General features: G+C 36.6%; 1 protein-coding gene across 1 annotated transcript; it reads right to left on the reverse strand.

Moving 5' to 3' along the window:
• Positions 1 to 535: 535 nt before the first annotated feature.
• soat2 (sterol O-acyltransferase 2) lies at positions 536 to 14,865 on the reverse strand. The gene is made up of 15 exons (XM_030133299.1): positions 14,793 to 14,865; positions 14,610 to 14,668; positions 14,329 to 14,468; positions 14,176 to 14,229; positions 11,082 to 11,189; positions 9,865 to 10,147; positions 7,884 to 7,959; positions 7,104 to 7,188; positions 6,944 to 6,989; positions 5,894 to 6,023; positions 5,403 to 5,500; positions 3,376 to 3,474; positions 3,051 to 3,186; positions 2,204 to 2,349; positions 536 to 1,044 (listed from the first exon to the last, which is right to left on the reverse strand). The coding sequence occupies exons 1-15, from the start codon at positions 14,863 to 14,865 to the stop codon at positions 988 to 990; spliced, it is 1,590 nt and encodes a 529-aa protein (XP_029989159.1). The 3' UTR covers positions 536 to 987.
• Between the last annotated feature and the right edge of the window lie 8,860 nt (positions 14,866 to 23,725).

The following is a 23,725-nucleotide window of genomic DNA, read 5'->3' on the forward strand; positions in this document are numbered from 1 at the left end:
ATAGAGCATTACATCACTAATGCAAACACAGTACAACGTTAATCCTCTTCTTCCTGTATGACTCCACAGGGACGTGGCAGGCACACAAACACAGGCTTTGTGGCAGACCGATAAGGCTTTAATGTACCTGCCCTCATCACCAACCTGCTGAATGTTATCCAAGGCAGGATTAAACATGCAGGGCACACTGCAGCCCAGGTGTCCTCACTGTACAAACCTGGACTTTTGTCAAACATTTACAACAGGTAACAATATACAACACTTTTGGATTCACATTTAAGTTGAATATCAATACACTGAAACAAATGCAGTTGCACAATTCATGTACAAAATGTGCATGGCTCTCAGGTTATGCTTATCAGCATGACATTGATCTTGGTTAATTATTTCACAAAATTACTCCCACACAGATATCAAGATCCCCTCTAAAATATTTTCCTCCTGAATACTATTCAAAATAATGAATGCTCAAGGAATTCCTCAAATTCTCAAAGTCTCTCAAAACTCCAGACATCTATAGAATACAATACAATACAATACAATAAGCTTTACTGTCATTTCACCAGTTGTGCAACGAAATTGCAGAATTGCGAAATGTATTCATTAATGTGGTGTTTCATTAACTAACAAACTAATTATAAAACCTTGTTCTTATGGTATTATTTTTATCACTAGAATTACAATAATTTGGTTTTGACATGGTCTGAGATATTATAAATGAATACTATTGAGGCAAACATGAAATGCAAAAATGAAACATGAAATAATGTAGTGTTGATGCAGAGTAAAACAAGGTTAAGATAAAAAATTACAGTTGCATCTTAATCACTCAACATACACTAAAAAACAATATCTATTTACATATCTTTCAAGTTATCTGGCTTTGTGTTTAGTCCATGAAGACACTAAAGGTTAATATTCATTTCTTCTCCCATCCATCTTTGTTCCTCTGTTCCAAACATAATAACAACAGGCGTCTCAGTAGCTTCATTTCTGGTAGGTGCAGTTCCAGGATCGAGGTGTCACCAACTCCCAGAAACCACCCTGTTGGAGAAAAGTCAGAGGTTGTATTAATGTTCATATATCTCCTTCCCTTACTCCTCCTATTAGATACATTATGTGTAATCCTTTTACATAGTTCCTGCATGATTTAACCCATTTATCAAAAATAAAGTAGAAATGATGTGAATAAAATGAGATTATTACTATACTATAGTAATAATCTCATTTTATTCGCATCATTTCTATTTTTAGACAGCTGTTATCTGTGTTAAGCCATTGTGTGTGAATGATGCCATGGGCTTTAAGGGACGCCTTAGATGAGGATACACAGAGACACAGTAGTCCACAGAGGAGGAAGGATGTTAAGTACATCTGTGCCCATCTGTCCTACAAATCCTCCACATCTGTGACTTGATCAAATGCTTCGGGTTGGAACGGGGCTTTTTTAGAGTTAAATGCATGTTCAATTTTTTACAAATATCCACCATTCAGTAAATCAGTGTCTCCTCTACACAGACTAACATTTGGATGTTTGATTTGTTATGTTTATTTATGTAATAACAGATACTGATGATTAACATATTAACCAGTTTTTTAAAAGCCAATATGAGGTCAAAAGAAGTGAAATGTCATTTTGGTTATTTGCCATTTTAATGTACGTTTTTTCTGTTAAAGGGGGTTCAAAGTACCTTCGAATGACGTGACAGCCCTACAAACAGACTGTCACATGCTCTGTCCGTTACATCTGTCTGAACATGAATAGCCTTGTTTATGTAAGTACTGGTTTGTACTTTTCATTCCCACACAATTCTACAGAGTGGTTCCCAGTTCTTTGGTTTGCTGACAAAAACAAAGTAAAAGATATTGTTTTCTGTCACATTTTATTGATTTTATAATTTCAGACAAATCCCTGCCCCAGAGGATAGAACCAAGAGTACTGATGTTAAACAAAACCTGACAGAAAGGTGGTTTTGACCTGCTTTTGGCCAGTGTAAACATTTGCACTACTGCGCAATTCCCTCGCTGGGCCTGTTCAAACCTATCAAGAATATTTTCATTTTACTAAACTTCAGCATTGTCAGGATGACTTCCCACAAACTAACATTTTATAAAGGTTCTGGTTTTAGTAACTTACGTAAAACATCACATGGTTTCTGTTTTACTATCTGGTGAGTATACGAATGTGAAATACTATACGTACCCCTGTTCGAGGACAGTATATCTGTGCGTACCACTCCTGGCAGTACAGACACACCTGGACCCCCTGACCCACGAAGAGACACACCCACATGATGACGTTGCACATAGGGCTCTGACGCCTATCGTTCATAGTAAAGTTGAACACCACTGCAAAAACACAAGGAGGGTGGCCTGGTTTTAATGGTGTAACAGGTTGTATTTCATTGTAAACAGTTTCTGTTTTTTCTGATGACTTTTGTTTGTGTTCTGGAAAAGTGTACATTGGGTAAGAGTGTTCTTTTAGAAACTGCATTAAGTACTCTGTGGTAGGGCTGAACGATATGGACAAAATTTCATATCTCGATATTCATGCCAGATATCTTGATATCGATACGATACGATATGACTACAGGTTCAGTGAAAACCAAGAATTTTTCAGAAAAATACTAACATTATAATACAAAAGAATGTGGAAAGTGCAGTTTTATTTATAAGAACTCACTGCCAGTCATCAACATTAACATAAAGTACAAATAAATTAAATTTGTTGTGACTTCCAGAGCTGTACATGCAGGGCAAGCACGGGGGAAATCTATATCGTTTATGTCGTTGCTTTTTCGATATTAATATCTTGAATGTTCATATCTCGATATCGATATGATAACGATATATCTTTCAGCCCTACTCTGTGGTGTAAAATGTCTTTTAGAGCAAATAATTAGATCCTGAAAGCATAGTTCAGAATGTAAAATGGATAAAATTGTTTTAACAAATCTATAATTTAGAGTTTCACACAATAAACACACTTTTTCCCACTATTTTTATGCAAAAGTATTCTAGATTTCTTCCTGAATGCTGATATTCCTCACCTCCAAAGATGGCAAAGAGGATGAACATGACAGGATAGAAGAAGCCAAAGCCCATGGCCAAGGCATACTCATGAACAAAAGCAGAGACGATGAACACTGAGAGCATAGCAGCTGTTTTGAATTTCCTATTCGACAGCTGCAGGGATCACAAACAGAAAGAGGATCGGCACAAAGTTCAGGGGTCGGAACAGTTCACTGGGGAATTTGTGGCAGTAGTATTACTACACACGGTTTAACTACTGTACATGCTTTACTGTGAGATATGCTGCTGTGGAAATGCAGACATGTTTGTTAATGTCAGTGGTGGTATCTGCACTGTGCTCACCCAGAGGAAGTCTCTGTATCCGTAGTAAAATAACCAGTCATGAACCACTACATTCCAGGTACGGTAGTAGTTAGCAAATGAATGTGAGTTCCACCAGTCCTGTAGAGTCAACAAAAAGGTAATTAAATCAATGTGTATAAACTAAGGAAAATAATAAAAGAGTAGCTCACTTTCCTGAAATTGAAGTGTGAGAATCCCTGGGGAAATAATATTGTTCATTAATTTTCTTTTTAGCATTAAACTTTTCACATTAAATAAAATTCAGATGAAATACCCATATGGCTCTGCTTTACAAGTCATTTTGTGAGCTGGTGTCATTGCAGTTCAAAGATAAAATTAAGTGGACGCAGTGTAGTTGTTTGGGATTTTTGCTGTATATGTGTTAAATGTGAGTTAATTTCTTCTCAGTATAACTACAATCAAACATCTTTTCAACGGTCAACATAAATGAACTACACTATAACAACCCATACAGCAGATGTCAAAGTAATGCAACCATATTTACAATGACATTTCTAATAACTACATCTACAGGAAAGTTGACCTTCAGAGTATGAGGTTAAATATTGCAGATTTAGTGTGTTTTTTTTTTTTTCTTAAAGCATACAGGGGGTGTGAAATACACCAAATAATTACATAAATAAAATATTGACTGGATTTGAAAAAAGCTCTCAACAAGTATGTTAACAGGTGGTGCTGAACAATGTATTGTTCTGATTATTGTGCCTTTTACCTCCACCTAAATACATTAGTTTGGTTTAATTTATTACATATTTAAATGTGTATGTGTTCAATATGTCATACATCAAATTGCGATAGGTGTGTGTGTGTGTGTGTCATATTGCTCTGTAGGTAACCCCCCCCTCCCCTCATAATTATCCTCCTTGTCACCCACCAACACCTTCCCCCCTTGTGAAACAAATTGTCAAGCGGCGGCGCAGTAAATAAGTAACACTACAGACCTCAATGTGGACAACCGGGGGGGGACGACTAACACCCCAGCCTCATTTGTGCCTCAGTGCCTCCCTCTCAACTTTTTCCTTCCAAACGCCCCCTGACAGAATCCCCATTGAGAAACACTGATCTAAGATGTTCTATTATGTGTTTTTATGCTGCTAGGCCTGCACAGTGTCTTACACTTGCAAGTCTTTCAATTTATGTCTTTTTTTATTATTTATCCTGGGTGTTATGGATTTTTATCCTATAAATTCTACATTTTTAGCGTTTGTGGTTTCTTTTCTTGGAATTGCATTTTTAGTGGGACCTGAGTGACTAATTTAGTTCTTCTTATGTACTTGTTCAGAATGAAAGCCTTGAATCCATGAATTATTATTTTCCTTATGGTCTGCCTATATCAGGGGTGTCCAATCCTGGTCCTCGAGGGCCGGTATCCTGCATATTTTAGATGTTTCCCTCTTCCAGCACACCTTAACAGTTGTTACCAGGCTTCTGAAGAGCTTGATGATAGGCTTATTATTTGAATCAGGTGTGTTGGAAGAGGGATACATCTGAAACATGTAGGATACCAGGCCTCGAGGACCAGGACTGGACACCCCTGGGCTATATGAACATTTTCCTCATCACTTAGTCAAGGGGGTCTGAGATATGTGAAAATATTTTAGTCTGATATACTAGTCTTTGTGCGTGGATTTATTGTACATGTAGAATGCATTGCTATCAAATGTCATGCTTAACAGTCTTTTACTATGTCTGTAACCATTGATTTATAAATATAAATAGAGAACATTAGACCCCTGTGACTATTTTATGAAATCTATTGTCAGGAGAACACCCCCCTGCCAATCTGAGTTGAGTAAAACCCTAAGTCTAAGTCAGGATTTAGTCTCTTGTTTAAGAACAAATTATATTAATAGATTGTAATGGTGGAAAAGCTGAGCTGTTTGGGGACTATCAGTCTGCCCTGAAGTATTTAAGCTATCATTAAATAAATTTTTCCCACTTGGAAAAGCAACCGTAGACTCAAATGTCTTCACGGGAGAGGCAATCTGTCATACTTAAAAGCTCACCTTGTAAAACATCCTGTCAGCAAAACGCAGCAGCTCCGCAAAGAGGTTGAGCCAGCAGTGAAGGAAGGCGAAGAAACACAACAGAAGGAGCATTATACCTGAGGCAGACACACACCATCAGTCCATGAGGATCAGTTTTATTGTGGGCATTGCTCCAAGACTTCTCTTAAGATCTGAAACTTGACTCTGACAATCGTACATCAGCATTTACTCAAAAGGCTATTCACTTGGAAAGAGTAATAGACATGCCAGTCTTTTACTGTCTTTAAACGACTGCTCTTATCACTGACTCGACCACACCAGAAACTCTTCCCTCCGCTTCCTTTGTGAGTACCTGACTATCTGACCTGTGCTGACTGACAGAAGACACACTACAGATAAAGTTACAACTGAACTTTACAGTATTTTATATGTTCATGTTATTCTTTTCCTCCCACTGGGGCTTTAGAAGTATCTGTGGGTGTATCGCTTGTGTGTTTTGTAGAAAGTACCTGGTAATATTGAATTAAACACAGCCAGAACCATTTTCTTCTTAGTGAAAGGCAGGTTGGTTTCAGGTCTGAAGAGTGGTACACAGAGTCGCACCAGGATGAAGTAGCCATAAAACAGGCAACCCAGAATCTAAAATAAGAGAATTAGGCAGAAAGTTACAGAAGACGATATGGGTGCTTCTATGAAACTGGTCCCTAAAAACAGGACAGTGGGAGTAAAAATTCAAACCAGATGTAGACTAATGTTATGAAGCAAGTTTGGAAGCACTTTGGGTCTATTTTAAAAATAAATATTTACAGAGATAAAAAAGAAACTATTTTTCAGGTAAAACACATGTTTATATTATTTTACATTATATTTAATACAAAAATCTGTATGTAACACAGTCAAAAGGACATGAAAATTACGCGCTACTATTTTTTTCGAATATCTTTTTATTCTCTCACAGGTACATTTTGGGAGTCGAAGGAAATATTCGAGGCAGAGTGTTTGACAAAAATGATCGCTGCTGCAAAACCATTCTTGATTTATATGTATTTAACTGGGCAGGTTCTGCATGTAATGCAAGTGGACACGATGGATTACATAAAAAAACCTGGAATGTTCATGAAAAACCCACGTCTGGATTAGAAAAACCACTAAGATCATCAAATTTGTGACAGTGTCATTATTTAGAGCAATATATAAGATCATTTCAAGCCATGTTTTCCAGATCAAATCCACTGACACCTAGGTAGCTTTTCCTGTCCCAATTTTGGTCCTATTTTTGGCCCCAATATTTTATTAAAAAATCATCAATTTTGGGATGGCTCAGAGCAAGAGTATAATTTTTGTTGCATTTATCTGAGGTCGTCATTGGGTCCATCCTGGGGGGAATATGTCTAAATTTCTTTTTTATTATTGGGTCTAAAAAGCAGATACCAAATTGAACCCAGTTTCATAGAAGCACCCACACAGAAAATAAGCTGTGAAGCTATACATTTATTTTCTTTACACTATGGCACAACACATACATACAATGTCAGGTAGATTTAAAGCTTTTATCTTACCATTGCAAGAGTAACACCAACATACTTCCATCGAATGTGGCTGTTCCTGTTAAGAAAACCCCATGTCTCCGTTTCAGAAATGCATCCATTTGTTGTTTGTACATTACTAATTAAACCCCTCATAAAACCACTTTATATGAGAATAATAGCATGCATTTACCTTGGATAGGACTCTCTATAGATGAGTGTTGGGCTAAAGAGGAAATACAGATAGCTGGAAAATGTGGGCAATCTGGGATTTTCACCTGAAAAGTAAAACAGTCACAATATAAGTTGTGTATCCTTTAGGTGATTTGAGTAAAGATTCTGAAAAAAAAAATATTCAAGGCTTCATTACATAGCTAAATATTGCATTTACATTTGTGAATTCTGAAGCTCTGCAGTATCTTAATGAATGCCAGATTGCCTGCTATGCAGCCTCGAATTAATTTGATATCCGCTGTACTTTGGCCAACTTTTTCTTCATTAATTATGTGAAGATTTATTAACAGCTATGTTAAAATACATTCATCTTTATTAAAAACTGTGGGCTCATTTCAGCTTCTTTGCAAAACTATAGCCAACGTGAAAGCGATCCCTTTGCAGACAGTGATGTTGTGGAATTTTGTTCCTTTAGTCACACTAAGACTTTTCCTGAAGATATTTTCCTGTTACTGTGACAAATTCCAGAAGTTTATAATTATTATTTTTTACAGCCACAGGAGTTACAAAGGCTGTCTCTTTCTCTCTCTCCATGTTCCTACTACAGACAGACTATCAGTATTCCCCCATGGGCCTATGCATACGTAAGTCATTGATTTTACATGGGTGTGTTCATTGTTATTTTAACCTCAACATAAATCATCATCAGGTTTCCCTGCAGAGTTCAGCGTCAGTCATTTTGTCACTGTGAGTACAGAAAGTGCCTGAAGAGAAAATACACCCGACATCAGTACAATACCTTCCTTTGGTGTATTATTCACAACAACAGGAACCGTTTCTCTCAAGAATGAGTAGGTTTTCATCACAAATCGAATCTGAAAATATGAACACAGTTATTTAACAACTGAGACACATAGTACCACGACATTACCCTTTACTTTATTGCATGAACTGACAAAACATCTTTAGTAAATGACTGATACTCTGGTTCTCTTTATATGTATGCACAGTATTATTCACATCTCTTGTAATTTATCATCAAGTCCAGAAAGAGGAACTGTGAAGATCTGTTTATTGTTTGCCTGTACAGCATCATGTATCTGCATACAGCAGAGAAATACAGCTTTAAAGTCACAAATCGACTGATTGGAGCCAGGTCAGAGGAGGATCAGGACTTGGTTTCCCAAAAGCATCTAAGCACTGGGATTATCTCACTCCACCGAATCAAGCTAAAGTGATCTGAGTGAAAAGACGGTTTTGGGAGACCAGGGCTGGTGTTATAAAGAGGATGAGAAGGCATTACAGTATGCATATCTTTGGTTGCTTTCCAGGTGGAAAGCTCCCATTTGTGGTTGTTGGGTTTTTCTGTTGCAGTTCCTGCTTATGGCAATAAAGCACTGTTTCTAAAAAATATCCTCTTACTTTTGGTTTAAGACATTTTGAGTTGTTAGTAAAACTTATTTTGTGTGGGTTTTGTACTTGGAGATTTTTTTATGTTCAGCAGCAGAAACTTAAACTACAGCAGCTATTAACCCATAAAGACCCAAACAGCCACTGATGGCCTAAACCATCTACTGGTATAAACTGTTTCATACCCATTCATCCACCAATGTTATCAATACATGCAAGTTATTGGTGTAAAATGTAGTTTGTCATCTTTTCATGGTCATCAGATATGACCCATTTGGACTTTCAATGGCTCCATAGTAAACATGGAAACTGTCATCTTCTATAACATTGATTCATCAGTAAAACCCACGGAGTTGGATCAATGACAGTGGATGGAGACACTTGGTTCATGTTCAGTTAATGATAGATTTTGCTGAAAAAGTCACTTTCTCTTCAATTTTCCCTTTTTTTATATAATAACCCTCAACTTTAATATGAGCTTTTACAAACATCAGGGGTGTCAAACTCATTTACATTCAGGGGCCACATTCAGCCTAATATGATCTGAAATGGGCCAGATCATTGAAATAATAACAATATATAAATAATGTCAACTCCAAACTTTTTATGTCTAACTTCTATGTTTTAGAGTGAGAAAAAGTAAAATTATATAATGAAAATGGTACATCTACAAAGTATCCTTTAAAAAAAATGTGAATAACATGAATAACCATGAACAAACTAAAATTTATTAAGAAAAATAAGAGCAATTTTAACAATATTATACCTCTGTGTATGATTTACCTACATGTACATTACAACTTACCGATCATAGTGGATCTACAAATTCACAAAACATAACAGGCAGAATATTGTTAAAATTGCACTCTTAAGACATTTTAGGTTGTTCGTATTTGTTCAGGTCATTCACATTTTTTGTGAAAAGATAGTTTGTAAACATAAACATTTTCATATCATTATACTTTTTTATATTAAAACAAAGTGAAACATTTTTGGCTCCTGAACTAAAATTATTGTTAATATGTTCAGTGAAATTTTTTGTATTTACAAATTCATCCCACGGGCCGGATTGGACCTTTTGGCGGGTTGGTTTTGGCCCGCAGGCCATATGTTTGACACCTGTGATCAACATAATCAGTACATAGAAAACATAGGAATACCTGATATTCACTCAAAAAACACAAAATACAGAGGATAATGTCATAATAAATGGTGATAAATCACTTAAGACAAGTTAAGTACAGAGAAAAACTGTTCTGGAACTGCCCCAAAAGTAGCAGTGGGTCTTTATGGGTTAAAAGAAACATGCCATCTAATGACCTTTGTTTCAGATAAAGCAGTGGATAAAACTGCAGAGTTAACTAACTGACCTGCTCCAGTATGACAATGAACCGGGAAGCTGGGGGCAACTGGTGGTGCACGACCACATAGACAGGAAACAGTCCCAAGATACAGGACTGCAGAGCACACAGGACCAGGCCTGTCCCCAGAGACAGCCCCAGTTTTGAGGGGACGCTGTGGTACAAAGACCCCCAAAACATGAGGAGCTGGTAGGGAACAAGCAAGGTGTAGAAGAACATCAGAAACCAGGCCCATGTGACCGTCCCCGACTTCCCAAAAGCGTAGAAGAGCAGGTCAAACTCCAGGACCAACCTGTGAACATGATGACATACAGTTAAACAAACTCCAAAGGATTATGAAATTAGTTGTTAACATTTTTACCCCTAAGCCTAAAATGATCTGCCTGGACTTTTTTTCTCATTTTGACCATGAAAAGGGCAGAAAATATGTTTTGAGTAAGTCCTTTTGCCCATTTTTCCAGAACACTTAGAACTTTCAATATCTAGCTGTCATTTCCAATTTACTGCATGTTTTAATACTGTAATAACAGTTTTAAATGAAGAAAAAACCAAAAACAGAATTTGATTTTAGAGTTTCAGTAGAGAAAAACCGTTAAATGGTGTGTTGTGTTTGTACATTATATAAAACCAGGCCACTGTCTTCTCAAGGTTTGGAAAATAAAACTGCATCAGTGTTATATTTCTTTGGATATGTTTTCTCATTCTGTTCTCCATATTTCAGACACCTTATTTCAACATGTCAAAGGATTTACTGAGCAAAATTCAGCAGTAGTCTCTTCCAAGTGAGTTGGTTTTTTTGTACATTTTTCATCAATTTATCCACATTAAAATCCATTTAAATTGACAATAGATGTATTGAATTTGTTCCCACAGATTTCACTCTTGGCGCTTGAGAAACTGAGAAAAACAGAAAAATTAAACCCACAATCCAGCATCTGTGAATACCAACCACATCATTACTGCGCTGCCCAAAGCAACAGCACAAATGTTCTGACGGATTGATTGCTCTATCTGTCTCTTGCCAGACGAGCAGAGAGGCAGAAAATGGGGGAAGGTCATAGTAATGTTTAGTTGGACAAGAAGAAGATAAGAAGTGAGTTTGAGAAGTCTTTAAACGCTTTGGATTTGGTTTAGGGTTATAGAGTTTGAGGCATGGCAAGGTTGGAAAAATATCCACAGCTCCATACAAACACACACAGACATACACATGGATACGTGTTACAGACCTGCCCTGGTCGATGTAGTCCACAACCAGTGTGCTTATGCAGAAGATGAGAAGTACAGCTAAGAACATATGGTAGATGGTCCTGATGTGGCTGATCTCAAACAGCTCACTGAAGATGAGAAAAAAACACATACATAATGTAATGCTGCAAAAATAACACTTTGGTGTGTTTATGTATCATGCTGGAGATTCTTTTAACCCTATAACGCCAAACGTATCACATTTGATACATGAGTTTTGAAGCCCTCTACATGATCAGTGTGATATTTTTTCTTGAAAAACCTGATGTATACAATTAGATACATGCAATACACAGATAATCCACCAGGAGGGAGGAATTCGTTCACTAGAGGCCTTTCCAGTGACACTACAAGACTGTCATTAATGAGGAAGGAGGCAGAACTTTGCCAATTTTGAAAAGGAATGACCAATTTGTTAGACATGTTTGTGTTATATTATGTTTTTGTTTGTTCAAAAATAATATTTGAGCATTAAGACCCGATGTATCAAATATGATACGAAATTGGAACTCATACATGGAAATTGATATTTGAAAAAAAAAAGTTTTTGGTTGATCAGAAGGACCAATAAAGGCTCCAGTTTCAAAGAACTGGAATTTTCTGTCAATGATTCAATGGTTTAGGCTTTACAGGGATAATTATACTTTGGGCTTTATGTTGCTTGATGTAATGCAGCAGAATAACAAGAAAAGACAACACTGGCCCCTGAATGAAATATTCAACCAGGAGTATCATACTCAACCATTAATGTTGAAGATTTATCTAAATAAAATGCACCCGGTGACATGAATGTACCACTATCTGAAATATCGTCAAGAGTAATTTGCATAAATCCTTTCTATAGTCCGAGGCCACTTTTAGCATTGTGAATATATATTTGTTTCTCAATTTATTAAAATTCAACAAGAAAACACACTGAGCATGTCCACACAAAACATATACATTAAATATGCACAAAAATCATCAAGCTACAACAGGTAAAAGTCAGTATTTTGTGTGACCTCTGTACATGTAGCTCTTTTTTTAAGTCATCTTGTGGTTTTATATAGTATGGTATTACACTGTGTTTCATTTAGACTTGTTTTAGACTTAGGTTGTCTGTTTTTTTCTCTGTACAGATGATCATATACAGCTTCTACAATATCCACATTTTATCAGAATTTTTTGTTTTTAACCTCCTAAGACCCAGGAAATGTTAGCAAAGTACAAGCTTTTTTTGTTTTTTTATTAAATAAGTGCCTATATTGGAAACATGATGCAACAGTTTTTTCAGATGCAGTTTTTAAAAAGTTGTGAAAGTTGTGAAACTCTTGTCCACAAAGATGGACAGAAAACCCATTGCTGGGTCTTAGGAGGTTGAAGCCATTTACATAATTGCAGTATATTTCTTTGTATCTTGATGCAACAACTGAGAAATGCATATTTATAGTTGTTATAGTCTTGCTAAAATAGCAAACCTAATGAACGCTTAAGACCCTAAGACTGCAATGTATTTGTTATGTGTATTTTAATAGGATGACCCAACAGGGTTTTTGCATTTTATGGGAAATTATACATAAAATCACTATCACCATGAGATGTGTCAAGAGAAATGGGAAATTCAAATACATATAAATACACAGCCTGGCAAAAAAAAAAAAAAAAATTCCTATGCTATAGTTCACTGGGCCACCTTTAGCTTTGATTACAGCACACATTCAGTCTGGTATCATTTTAATAAGCTTATGATGTCATAAAATGTATTCCACCACACCTGGAAGCCATTACATCATTATCAGGCTTCTGCAGAGCTTGGTGATGAGCTGATCATTAATGGACTCTATGCTCAGCACCACCACTTCCTGAACTTCAGGTGGCTCTTTTATTTCCTGTCTGTCATTATTGGACACACTGATAATCCCATGTGCACCTGCTACTTCTTGTTGTGACTACTGATTAATTAGACACATCTGGATTTATCAGTGTGTCCAATAATGAAAGACAGGGAATAAAGGACCCACATGAAGTTCAGGAAGTAGTGGGGCTGTGCATAGAGTCCATTGGACCAGATGTGCTGGAAGAGGGAAATATCTAAAACATGCAGGATAGAGGCCCTCGAGGACCGGATTTGAATACCCCTGCATTGCATCCATCACTCTGGAACAAGGTTATTATCGTTAATGAAAACTAACAAAACGACAAAAACTAGAATTGAAAAAACATTTTCGTTAACTGAAATAAATAAAAACTATAATTAAAAGAAAAAAATGATAACTAACTGAAACTGTATTGTGTGTTTACAAAACTAACTAAAACATATAAAAATTATGGCTAAAATTCCCTTCATTTTTGTCTTTGTCAATGTCAGATTGATACAAAATTGATTTATTTCCCTCAAGCAATTTTAGCTGCTGGCACCATATGACATTTAACGGTCCATCACTTCTCGTCACTTGTTGTTTAGAGTCAGCTTTTCATCCCCACTCCACCTGAAAACATGGAGACTAAAGTTGGGAGAAAGCAGCAAGAGTCCTGTCTGGGATTTATTTGAATACGACGGAGAAGAAGAGAAAAGATACGACAAAACTAAAATTAATACTAAAACTAAACTAAAACTAAGCACGTAGAAAATAACGAAAACTAATAAAAACTAGCAAACCTGCTCTAAAAACTAATTAAAACTAACTGAATTAGAGAAAAAAAATCAAAATTAAATAAAACTAAACTATAATGAAAAATCCAAAACTATTACAACCTTGCTCTGGAACAGGGTCAATCTGGACTCATCAGACCACATGACCTTATTCCATTGAAACACAGTCCAATGTTTAGACCCTCTATCAAACTTTAAGACTAGTGAAACATCAGTTGGGTTAAAGAACTCATTGCAGTGGAAACATATTAATCAGTGCAGTAATTATCCAATGATAGGATCTAAACTCTTGGCTTAGTTAAATTCAGGAGGTGACTTTTTTTGGCCAGACTGTGTGTAAACCAAAGCCAAGAATACCTGAACCTGATTGGACCCTGTGCAGAAGTGCTGAGTGTGTGTGTGTGTGTTAAAAATAGAAAATGCAGTCACTACATCGTACTTACTCTAGAAGGGATGCTCTGTGCATAAACACTTTACCATCATCCATTCTCTGAGAGCTGGAACAAACCACACAGAGGACAGACTGTTAAACACCAGCTTAAGTCAGAAGGATGAAAACAGAAAAACTCAGATAATTTCCACTCAGTTCTTTTTACCTGGGTGAAGATTTAATTGCTGTCTTTCCGTTGACATGTGGTTGGATTTGGGTGGGGGGTTGAACAGATTCAGTCAGAGCTTGGTCTAATATATCACTTAGCTGATGCTGGACCTGCTCCAGGATTTTTGTCTTGACTTTCTACATCAAGAAGACACATGAGAAATTAAATGAAATAGTTGTTGGAACCTTGTATTTCCTCCAGAATCTCTGAATCACATTCTGCACAAATCTAAAATCTAAAATAAAATGATTTAACTTGGAAGTGGAGCTGTGCGATACCTGTGTATGTCTGTACCGCTGTTTAAGATCTTCATCGAAGGCATTACTGTGTTTCCCATCTGAATAAAGAAGAGCAGAGGTTTCATTTCTTACTGCTTACCGTACCACACATACTGACTTTAATCTGGAACAAAATATTCAGAGAAAAACATCATCTCCGTACATGTAATAATGTCTCTGTACCATGACTGTAGATATCCTCTGCCTGATGGGCCTTTCGGTGCAACAGTTCATTGGGTAGTGCTGCAGTTGTCATGGTTACCACCAGATTTTGCCCGCAACCCTCAGGACTATCAACTGCAGCTCAGTTTGAGGATGCTGTGCATATCAAAGTTGCAGGTTAGTCTCAAACACTCCATTGGAGAAAAATGCTACAAAATTAAAACAATTTCTCTGCTGACGGGATTTATACATGTAAAATGATTTGCACCAGAACAATTAAATATATTGTTCGTGTCATTATTGGTAGAATTAAAGAGGAAAATATACTTGGTAATTCGATCTCTGATACATTATGTCAAATATTATTTGGTATGACTTGAAGTTTTGAAGTTGTAGTCCACAGAGGGCAGAACAGTGAGTGTGATTTTACTATCTCAGTACATTTTGAGTGTACATTTTTTGTGGTTTAATAGCATAAAAGCAGAGGGTCTTCAAATAGGCTATACTAAGGATTAAACTGCATCACAGGCCTATTGCTGGTAGGTGGACTCATGCTAGTAAAACTATTATTCCTGACAAACTTCAGTACAACAGAGGTGAACTTAAATGCCAAATGCAAACAAAGTGTAAACATTGCCAGGTAGCTATAGGTCAGAGGTTTGAACGATGGTTACCTACAGTGGTTCTCCATAACAAGAGTGTTATTATAGCTCAAACTAAACTATGTAAACAAATGATAAAGCTGACCCCAGTGGAAGTTCACACACTATAGATAAGATGCACAGAAGATTGAGCTGAACACAGGGTGAAAGACACTGAGTGACCTCATTTTCTAATCCATGCTGTTTGATCATTCTTCAGAAAAAATGTCAATAGCAGATAAACTTTACGCAGACACAGATTATACATTATATTGCTGCCGCTGATACAATAATGAGGGGAATGATGAATGAGATCTAATCTTATGCAACAGCTGTTTGTAGAATTTTGGGGTTTGAGATGAACTCAATCATGTCCAAAGTTAGTTTCTTGTTGTCCTTACATCGGACTGCAGTCTGTCCCTAACATCACTATGAAAGAGTGGAGATCAGGTTATTAATGTCTTAACATTTCTCAAGTTTCCATCAGTTGTTCGATTCATTCTCACTGATTCATCAGGAGTCAAAGACCCTTGACCTCTGTCACTTTCTGCTGTCAGCGACAGGATTCAATAACAGACAATTCAATCATTTTTAATCCCTCACACTTGCATTTTAGTTACAAACAAGTGGTGCCAAGCACAACAACCCTGCCCCCACACATATGTCACCCATTATACGTAAATGGGAAGATTTTAAAAATTCATAAAAAAATTTGAACTTTGACCTGCTGTTCCCAAAATGTGATGAGATCCATTCTGGGTCACTGGCAATCTATAAAGTCAATTTGGCATGAATTCAACTAATAGTGTTGCTGCCTCAGACATGTGAAATTTCACCTACAATAAGTAAATGGGAAAAAAAAAAAAAAAAAGATTTTAAAATTCATTTAAAAAATGAAAACTTTGACCTACTTTTCCCAAAATGTAATGACGTCTATTCTAGGTCACTGGCAATCTATAAACCAAATTTGGTATGAATTCACCCAATAGTTTTGCTGCTACAGACATTGAAATTTCACCCATTAAAAGTAAATGGGGAAAAAAAAGATTTTAAAAATTCATTTTAAAAAAATGGAAACTTTGACCTACTTTTCCCAAAATGTAATGAGATCTATTCTGGGTCATTGGAAATCTATAAACCAAATTTGGTATGAATTCACCCAATAGTTTTGCTGCTACAGACATTAGAAATTTCACCCATTATAAGTAAATGGGGAAAAAAAAGGCTTTAAAATTTCATTAAAAAAAAAAAAAAAAAAAAAAAAAAACAGAAACTTTGATCTACTTTTTCCAAAATGTAATGAGATCTATTCTGGGTCATTGGAAATCTATAAACCAAATTTGGTATGAATTCAACCAACAGTTTTGTTGCTAGAGTTTTAACAAACAAACAAATAAACAAACAAATAAACTGAAGCAAAAACAATACCCCTTGCCTTCCCTTCGGGGGGCAGGGTAATAAACTTGTAGCATGAATAGACTGATGTTTTTTGAGGGGGCAAATACTTATGCAAATTATTAGTAATCAGTGTTTGGAATCCATAATAAAACTAGAAAAGTATATTTTAGATATTTAGATTAGACATATTTAGATTTCCTACACAAAACTTTGTTGAAATGTCCTTGAGGTGACAAAATTACCATTCTGTAACATTCCAACTGTATTTATTGCAGGTTCTCACACTGAACTGAAGGAACTGCAAGGAAGGAACTGCACTTAATGAGTAAGTAATAATAGGAAGGATTCTTTTCTCATTTCAGCGTCAATGGTCTATTACTCATATTACCTTGATTGGGACATTATGTGAGACCACAAAATCAACGCAGACAAAAGAGGACTGCATCAGAGCCAAAGTTAAGTTAGTCTGATTAAAAATAATACTGATATTGATCACTGGAAAAATGTTAGTATTGGATCTTTCATTAATGCGCATTTATAATAATGCTATTAGTTGCCCGTCATATGTAAACTTAAATTATAGCTTATAGTTCTTACAGAGGAAATATTTTTCAAAGGACATAAAAAAGTCTTGTCACATGTGTATGAGTGGTTGATTTTTTTATTTTTTTACTGTGGCAGTAACTGAGAGACTACACACTGCCTGTTTGTCACACTATAATGCTGAACACACAATTTTGTCACACTTAAAAATAATAAAACAACAGAGACCTTGAATGTGAACTTGAACTGGTTAATGCATTTCTGTTACTTTTTTAACCACAGCATGAACATAACTGAAACAGAAAATGATTATAACTGTAACAGTGACTTGTTTTTAATGCAGGTCTGTGAAGCAGATACGACACTCATAATAAATATTTGCTGTTGCATCAGGTTTGTACTCACAGTCGTGTAGCCTCAGGCTCGGCCACTGGTCCACAGGGTGAGAGGTGCTGTTCCAGTCGATACTGTGGAGGACTGTGTTTACGTCTGCCTCTGTCACAGTGTGTGATCTCTCCTTTTTCTCAACTATTTTGCACTTTGCCCTTGAGACTGCTGGACTTAACAGACCAGGTCCTCCTCTGTCCAACCCCTCTTTACCACCTCTGCTCCATGTGTGAAGTCGTACCTGTAAAAACACAGACAAGCGGAGTTTGTCCTGAAGTCTGACCTAATCACTGTATGTCATTCAGTGAAGGATCACAGGCACTTCTACGGATTCATATGCATTTTATGTACTTTGATATATTAAAACATAATACTTATAAAAGCTTATATTCATTCAAAAAAACACTCAAACAGGAACTACTCAAGGAAATACAGTAACGCAAATGATTGGTTTGACTATTGCAATCCAAGTTGCTGTAAACATAAAAGTTTAAATGTTTTAAGGTTGATGACAACAATGAATTGTAAACTTATTTTTATTTATGTATGTATTTTGTAACTGTATTTGTATTTTAACAGACCCCAGGAAGAGTAGCAGCCACTATGGTGCAAGGTAATGGGGATCCGTATAAACAATAAACAAACTTATGTACTGTTGAGGTTGGAAGTTCAAGTTCACAGTCTCTTCCTTTCATTTCATGTCGGCTTTGTTATCCCAGATACTGAATCTAAATGGTGTGAAATGTCAGAATAATACTAGAATTCTTGGAGATTAGTAGTTGACATACAAGTTCATAATGTGTTTCAGCTAGATGACATGAAGCCTCCTGAAACTGATGCTAAATACTTGACAAGCTTCAGAACATTACACAGTGATTGACTTCCACAAGTCTGGTATGTTCTTGGGAGAAATTTCCAAATGTTTTAAAGTTCATCTTCTAAATCAAACAACAGGACCACACAGCTATTGTATCGGTCAAAAAATATACACTGAGTCTCAGACATTTAAGCATTTAAGAGTGACAGATTGAATGTCATCTCATCTCTCATCTATAATAATTTTTGAACTGGTTTTGGAGGTAAGTGGTGTGCATCCAATTTCAGAATATGAAAGGCTATAACTTGTAAAACCAGCTGTAAAACAAGTGAGAAAGTAAGCAGAGCTCATTAATACCCAGCCTGGTGGGACAATACTTCGCCCCTCCTGCTCACTGATACCCTGCCTACCCAGGGATTAATTCTGAATTTGAAATTAAAGATAAATGTAAAGTAGATTAAACTAATCAAGTGGTGCCAGGCACAACAAACCCCGCCCTTCACACATATTGTAGCTTACTTTGGCATCGATCCAGCTGATGTCATCATGTCTATTCATGTGCCGATGTCATCATATCAATTGCCTCTATATATGTGCCAAGTTTGAAGTAAATTGAAACTAAATTTATGTTTTTTATAGACATTTGGAATATTGCCCATTATAAGAAAATGGGGGAAAAAAGATTGTGAAAATTAATGAAAAAATTGGAACTTTGACCTATATTTGCCAAAATGTAATCACATCTATTCTGGGTCACTGGCAATCTATAAATTCAGTTTGGTATGAATTCAACCAATAGTTTTGCTGCTTAAGTGTTAACAAACAAAGAAGCAAGGAAACCAACAAACAAACAAACCGAACCAATAACAATACCGCTTTCCTCCCCTTTGGGGGGGGCGGTGTAATAACTACTATTTTTGGGTAGTTCAGTCAAACCAAGACAAACATTATTCTGCCTAAGTCTTAACTTTTAATCTTCTCAAAACTTTTCAAAAATTTCTAAAAAAAAATACAAAAATTTAAATTCAGCCATCAAACTGTGCACTGCACCTCTCCCAGCGGCAAAGAACATATGTGTCGAATTTAAAAAGAATCACGTGAAAAGCGTTTGAGAAGGTTGGACAAAATTCTTGGACAGGCGAACAGAATTCCCCCGCCCACCCCACAGGGCTAACATGAAGGTCGAAAAATGTGTGGTTATTTTGGAAGAACATTTTGGACCTTCTGTCATAATACCTTAACCCTCCAAGTTGCATAATTCAAAGGCAGTGCCACCAATTTCAACAGTGTATGTAAACATTTGACCCTCTGAGAATTGAATGGACAAGCCGACAGACAGACAGACGACAAAATGATTCCAATACTCCTCGCCCGAGGGGTAAAAATCATAAACTGAAATTAAAGGAATCTCTCTACTGTTTTCTAAAATATTAATTAAATTGTTGCAACAGGGAGAAACACTAGGAGTCCTCCCACACAATGGGCCAGATCTACCAAGGTCCCAATTTGTGTGTACTAATTTGGATGTGCAATCTAAAATTTTGTGTGTGGGGTTGGACTGCGGTTGACTAAGACTGATTGTGTCAATGACAACAGGAGCAAAGTCTTGAAGACCGCCCTATTTAAATGAGGATTTTGCATGTGCTACTGGTTGTTGTCGTGGAGACAATACACTGGAAAAACTGCTCTGGGATACGCCAGCATATGACAACAATGCGCTGGAATGATCCAGACGCAAGGAAATGTAATGTTGGAGGAGTTTTGTCATAGAAGGTATCGCATGACTCATTCATTCATTCATTCATTTATTTTTCATTTTAGAGGTGTGTGTGTGTGTGTGTGGGGGGGGGGGGGGCAAACTGTTCAAAAATGTTCACGAGGGTAAAAAATGCGTTCTCTGCATCTTGTTTCATCATTTTGATGTCTCCTTCTTGCGACAATAACCACAGCCATGTGTGCACACTTATGCGTACAAATCATTTGCACCTCCCTTTGAGACGTGTTACATATAGACACAGTTTCTATGAGCAAAATTGCTTTTGGGTTTGATAAATCACACAGCAAATTCTGATCTTTGGAATAAACTCCATGGGAGTTAAAATCAACTCGATTTAAGTGTACATGTGAGACCATGGAATACACTCCAGAGCAGGGTTAGAGTAACTCTTTTCAGAGAATTGATCTTTTAACTCTTTTCAGGAGTTAAAATTTAACTCTTCTGGGAGTTACAAAAATTAATATCATGTAGAATAAAATACAACTCTCGCCTGGAATTCATTTTATGTGAACTCTGGCATGGAGTTAATATGTTAACACTTAATGGGGGTTAATATTCAACACTTAATGGAGTTAACATTTCGATTTAATTGTTTTTGGGGGGGTGAAAATGATTACAAAAACAAAAAACACCATCTAATGACTAGTTGTTTTGGTTTTTTTGAAAAGTGTGCTCAAACACATGCTATATAGATGCTTATAAAGCGCTCTTGCATGAAGTGCTTTCTTTCAACAATATAAATAGCCCAGGAGACAATCCATGAATTTGTTTGAGGTGCTTGAACAAAAGTAAATCAAAGGAAACAGCTCAACATTGTTGCTGTTTTAGCCAGTTACTGTCACGACTGAGTGAAAGACTGAACTCATACACACGGTGCTGAAGGGAGAAAATGGGTTTATTAACATAAAACAATACATGAGAACGAGACAAAATCTGGGTTTGAAAACATCAGAGTCCACGGGAAGACAGGATCAGGACGGTGAGAGTCCGGGTTATGGCTCTGAAGTGAAATAGGATGAACGTCTATGGAGGTCTGAAGCAGTGACAGCAGCAGCAATGATCTGGCACCGTACCAGAGCAGAGGAGGTGCTTCTAGGGGCTCCTCATGGAGATCTGCTCCAGGTGTGACAGCTGCCAGCAGGTGAAGGTGATAATGAGTCTGAGGGAGGGGTCTGTGGCAGTGCAGAAGTGCACCATGACATGCACTGTTTGTTCAATAGCTTTGCTCTCAACTCTTGTATGAATTGTATGAATTACCTAAGACTACAACGCAAGAAGCCGTCGAGCTAAAATTAGCATGTTCGACATTCTAAGTTTGCAGCAAGAGCTAACTTTAGCAGCTGATTAGAAGTTGGTCCGAACAGAAATATGCACATTATGATACTGACAGAGCTGACAGAAAAGTTCCTTCCAGCCTAATAAATAGCCTTGTTTCAGAAGTAAAATGGTACTTATACGACGCCTCATATGACGTCCATGAGCACACTGGTCTTCTCTGTTGCTCTGTCCAGAAGTCAACACCCATTATGGTGTTCAATCATGCTCCTCAACATCTGGTAAATGTCTCCGAAAAATAACACCATCAAAGACACAAGCTGGAGTTCAACTTACAGAATGAACTCCAGAAATTTAACTCTTTCACTCTTTTTTACCTAACTCCAGATTATTTTACTCCACAAATTTGCTGTGCACTTTGCGTGTGCTAAATTAATATATTTACATTTTCTCTTCCCAGCCCACGAACAATTGCGTGTAAACACCCCATATTGCATATTCATTGTGGCAAATGTACTAACTGGATGCAGATGCACTATTTTGCACCTTTGAAAGGTGCAACCCTTTGTGTGCACTGTTAGTAAATCAGTTTCTAAAGTTTTTTGCGTGTGCAATGAGTTTGCACACGTTTTAATACACACAAACCTTTAGTGGATCTGACCCAATACGTAGTCGACCAAAGGTTATGCACCTTTTTGAGATGTCCTAATAGGCACATTATGAAACACTTTTTAACATGCAACTGAGACAACTACAACCCAGGTTGTACCAATCAGTTTTTGGTTTGTTTACTTTTTTTTTCAAGTTTGTTTTTAAAAGGAGTTTAACTTGGATGGCTTTTTGAACAAGTCACCTAAGTTTTAGGTAGATACAGGGTTCAAAATGTTCAAGAAAGGTTCAACAGCACACCGGCCTGTCTGGGTTAAAGGGCTGCCCTATAAGTATTGATTTGTTATGGTTGGAAGAGACGCTAGCATAACATTCAGACATCTACTCATGAATACAGAATACCTGGAACATTATTTCTTTGAGCTAAATCAAGACTGACTTGTTGCTGCTGATTTGTTCTGAAATGGTTTTTATGAGGAGAAACACCTTGAAGTCACAAAATATGCGCCTAAAGGATAAAAATCTGAAAAGGGACAGACAGTGGGTTGTTATCTAACTGAGAGAAGTTCAGTGAGGTTATGTTATGTTTCTCAGAAGAACAGCTTGTGCTACAAACAATCCTACCTACGCACATATGGGTCAACAAATTTTGCTTTTGCTTCTACCTTTTTAACCCCTCTACCATTGACATCATTGTTTTAATTCTGTGTTTTCAGGATACAGTCTCACATAATATTTAGCCTGCCAGAGTACAGTTTGGATTGGTTACAGTTACTGTAAAACAGGAAATAGATTTGACTTTCAGTCATCCGATCATTTAACTTTAAACAGTGCAACACACAACCACTATGCATGTCTGGAGAGTAGATGTTTTTGTGGTGTTCACTGATTTAAGGCATGTTTATTTAAGAAGACCATTCACATTTAAACTTGTGGATTATATAGGTTATGTAAACACAATAATGTTCAAGCATGTCTTTTTTGTAGAAGAAAAGCTTACAAAAATGAAAGATGAAGGGAAGTGTAACAAAAAATAAGAAGAAAAAGAGCTGATGTTGGATCTTATGAAGGTTCTAAGTAGAGTGTCAAAGTACAAAAAGAAGAAATAGGAGTGAGAGAAAAAAATAAGGAAAAAAAAGGGTTTTTTTGCCTTTGCCATCAGGACATCATGACAGTGTAAATACCTGACAGAAAATGACACTGAATCCACATTTTTGCACAGATTTTGGCTTTTAAAGGCTGTGGTCTTAAACTTTTGATCAGTTGATGAACAGCCTCAGTTTATTTGTTGTTTTCAATAAATTGCTTACTCACTTTTTTTTTTTTTTTACTCACTCCCATTTCTTCTTTTTGCATTTTGAAACTCTACTTAGAACCTTCTTAAGATCCAACAGTGCAAAATGTAGATTCTTGCAATTTTTCAACTGATCTTAAAATTTTGATCAGGACTGTGTATACGCTGAATGTATATATGTCCCACTGTTACCTTTGATGTCTCATCGTGACC

This window comes from Sphaeramia orbicularis, chromosome 5, assembly GCF_902148855.1.
Source record: "Sphaeramia orbicularis chromosome 5, fSphaOr1.1, whole genome shotgun sequence".
Taxonomy (NCBI): Eukaryota; Metazoa; Chordata; class Actinopteri; order Kurtiformes; family Apogonidae; genus Sphaeramia; species Sphaeramia orbicularis.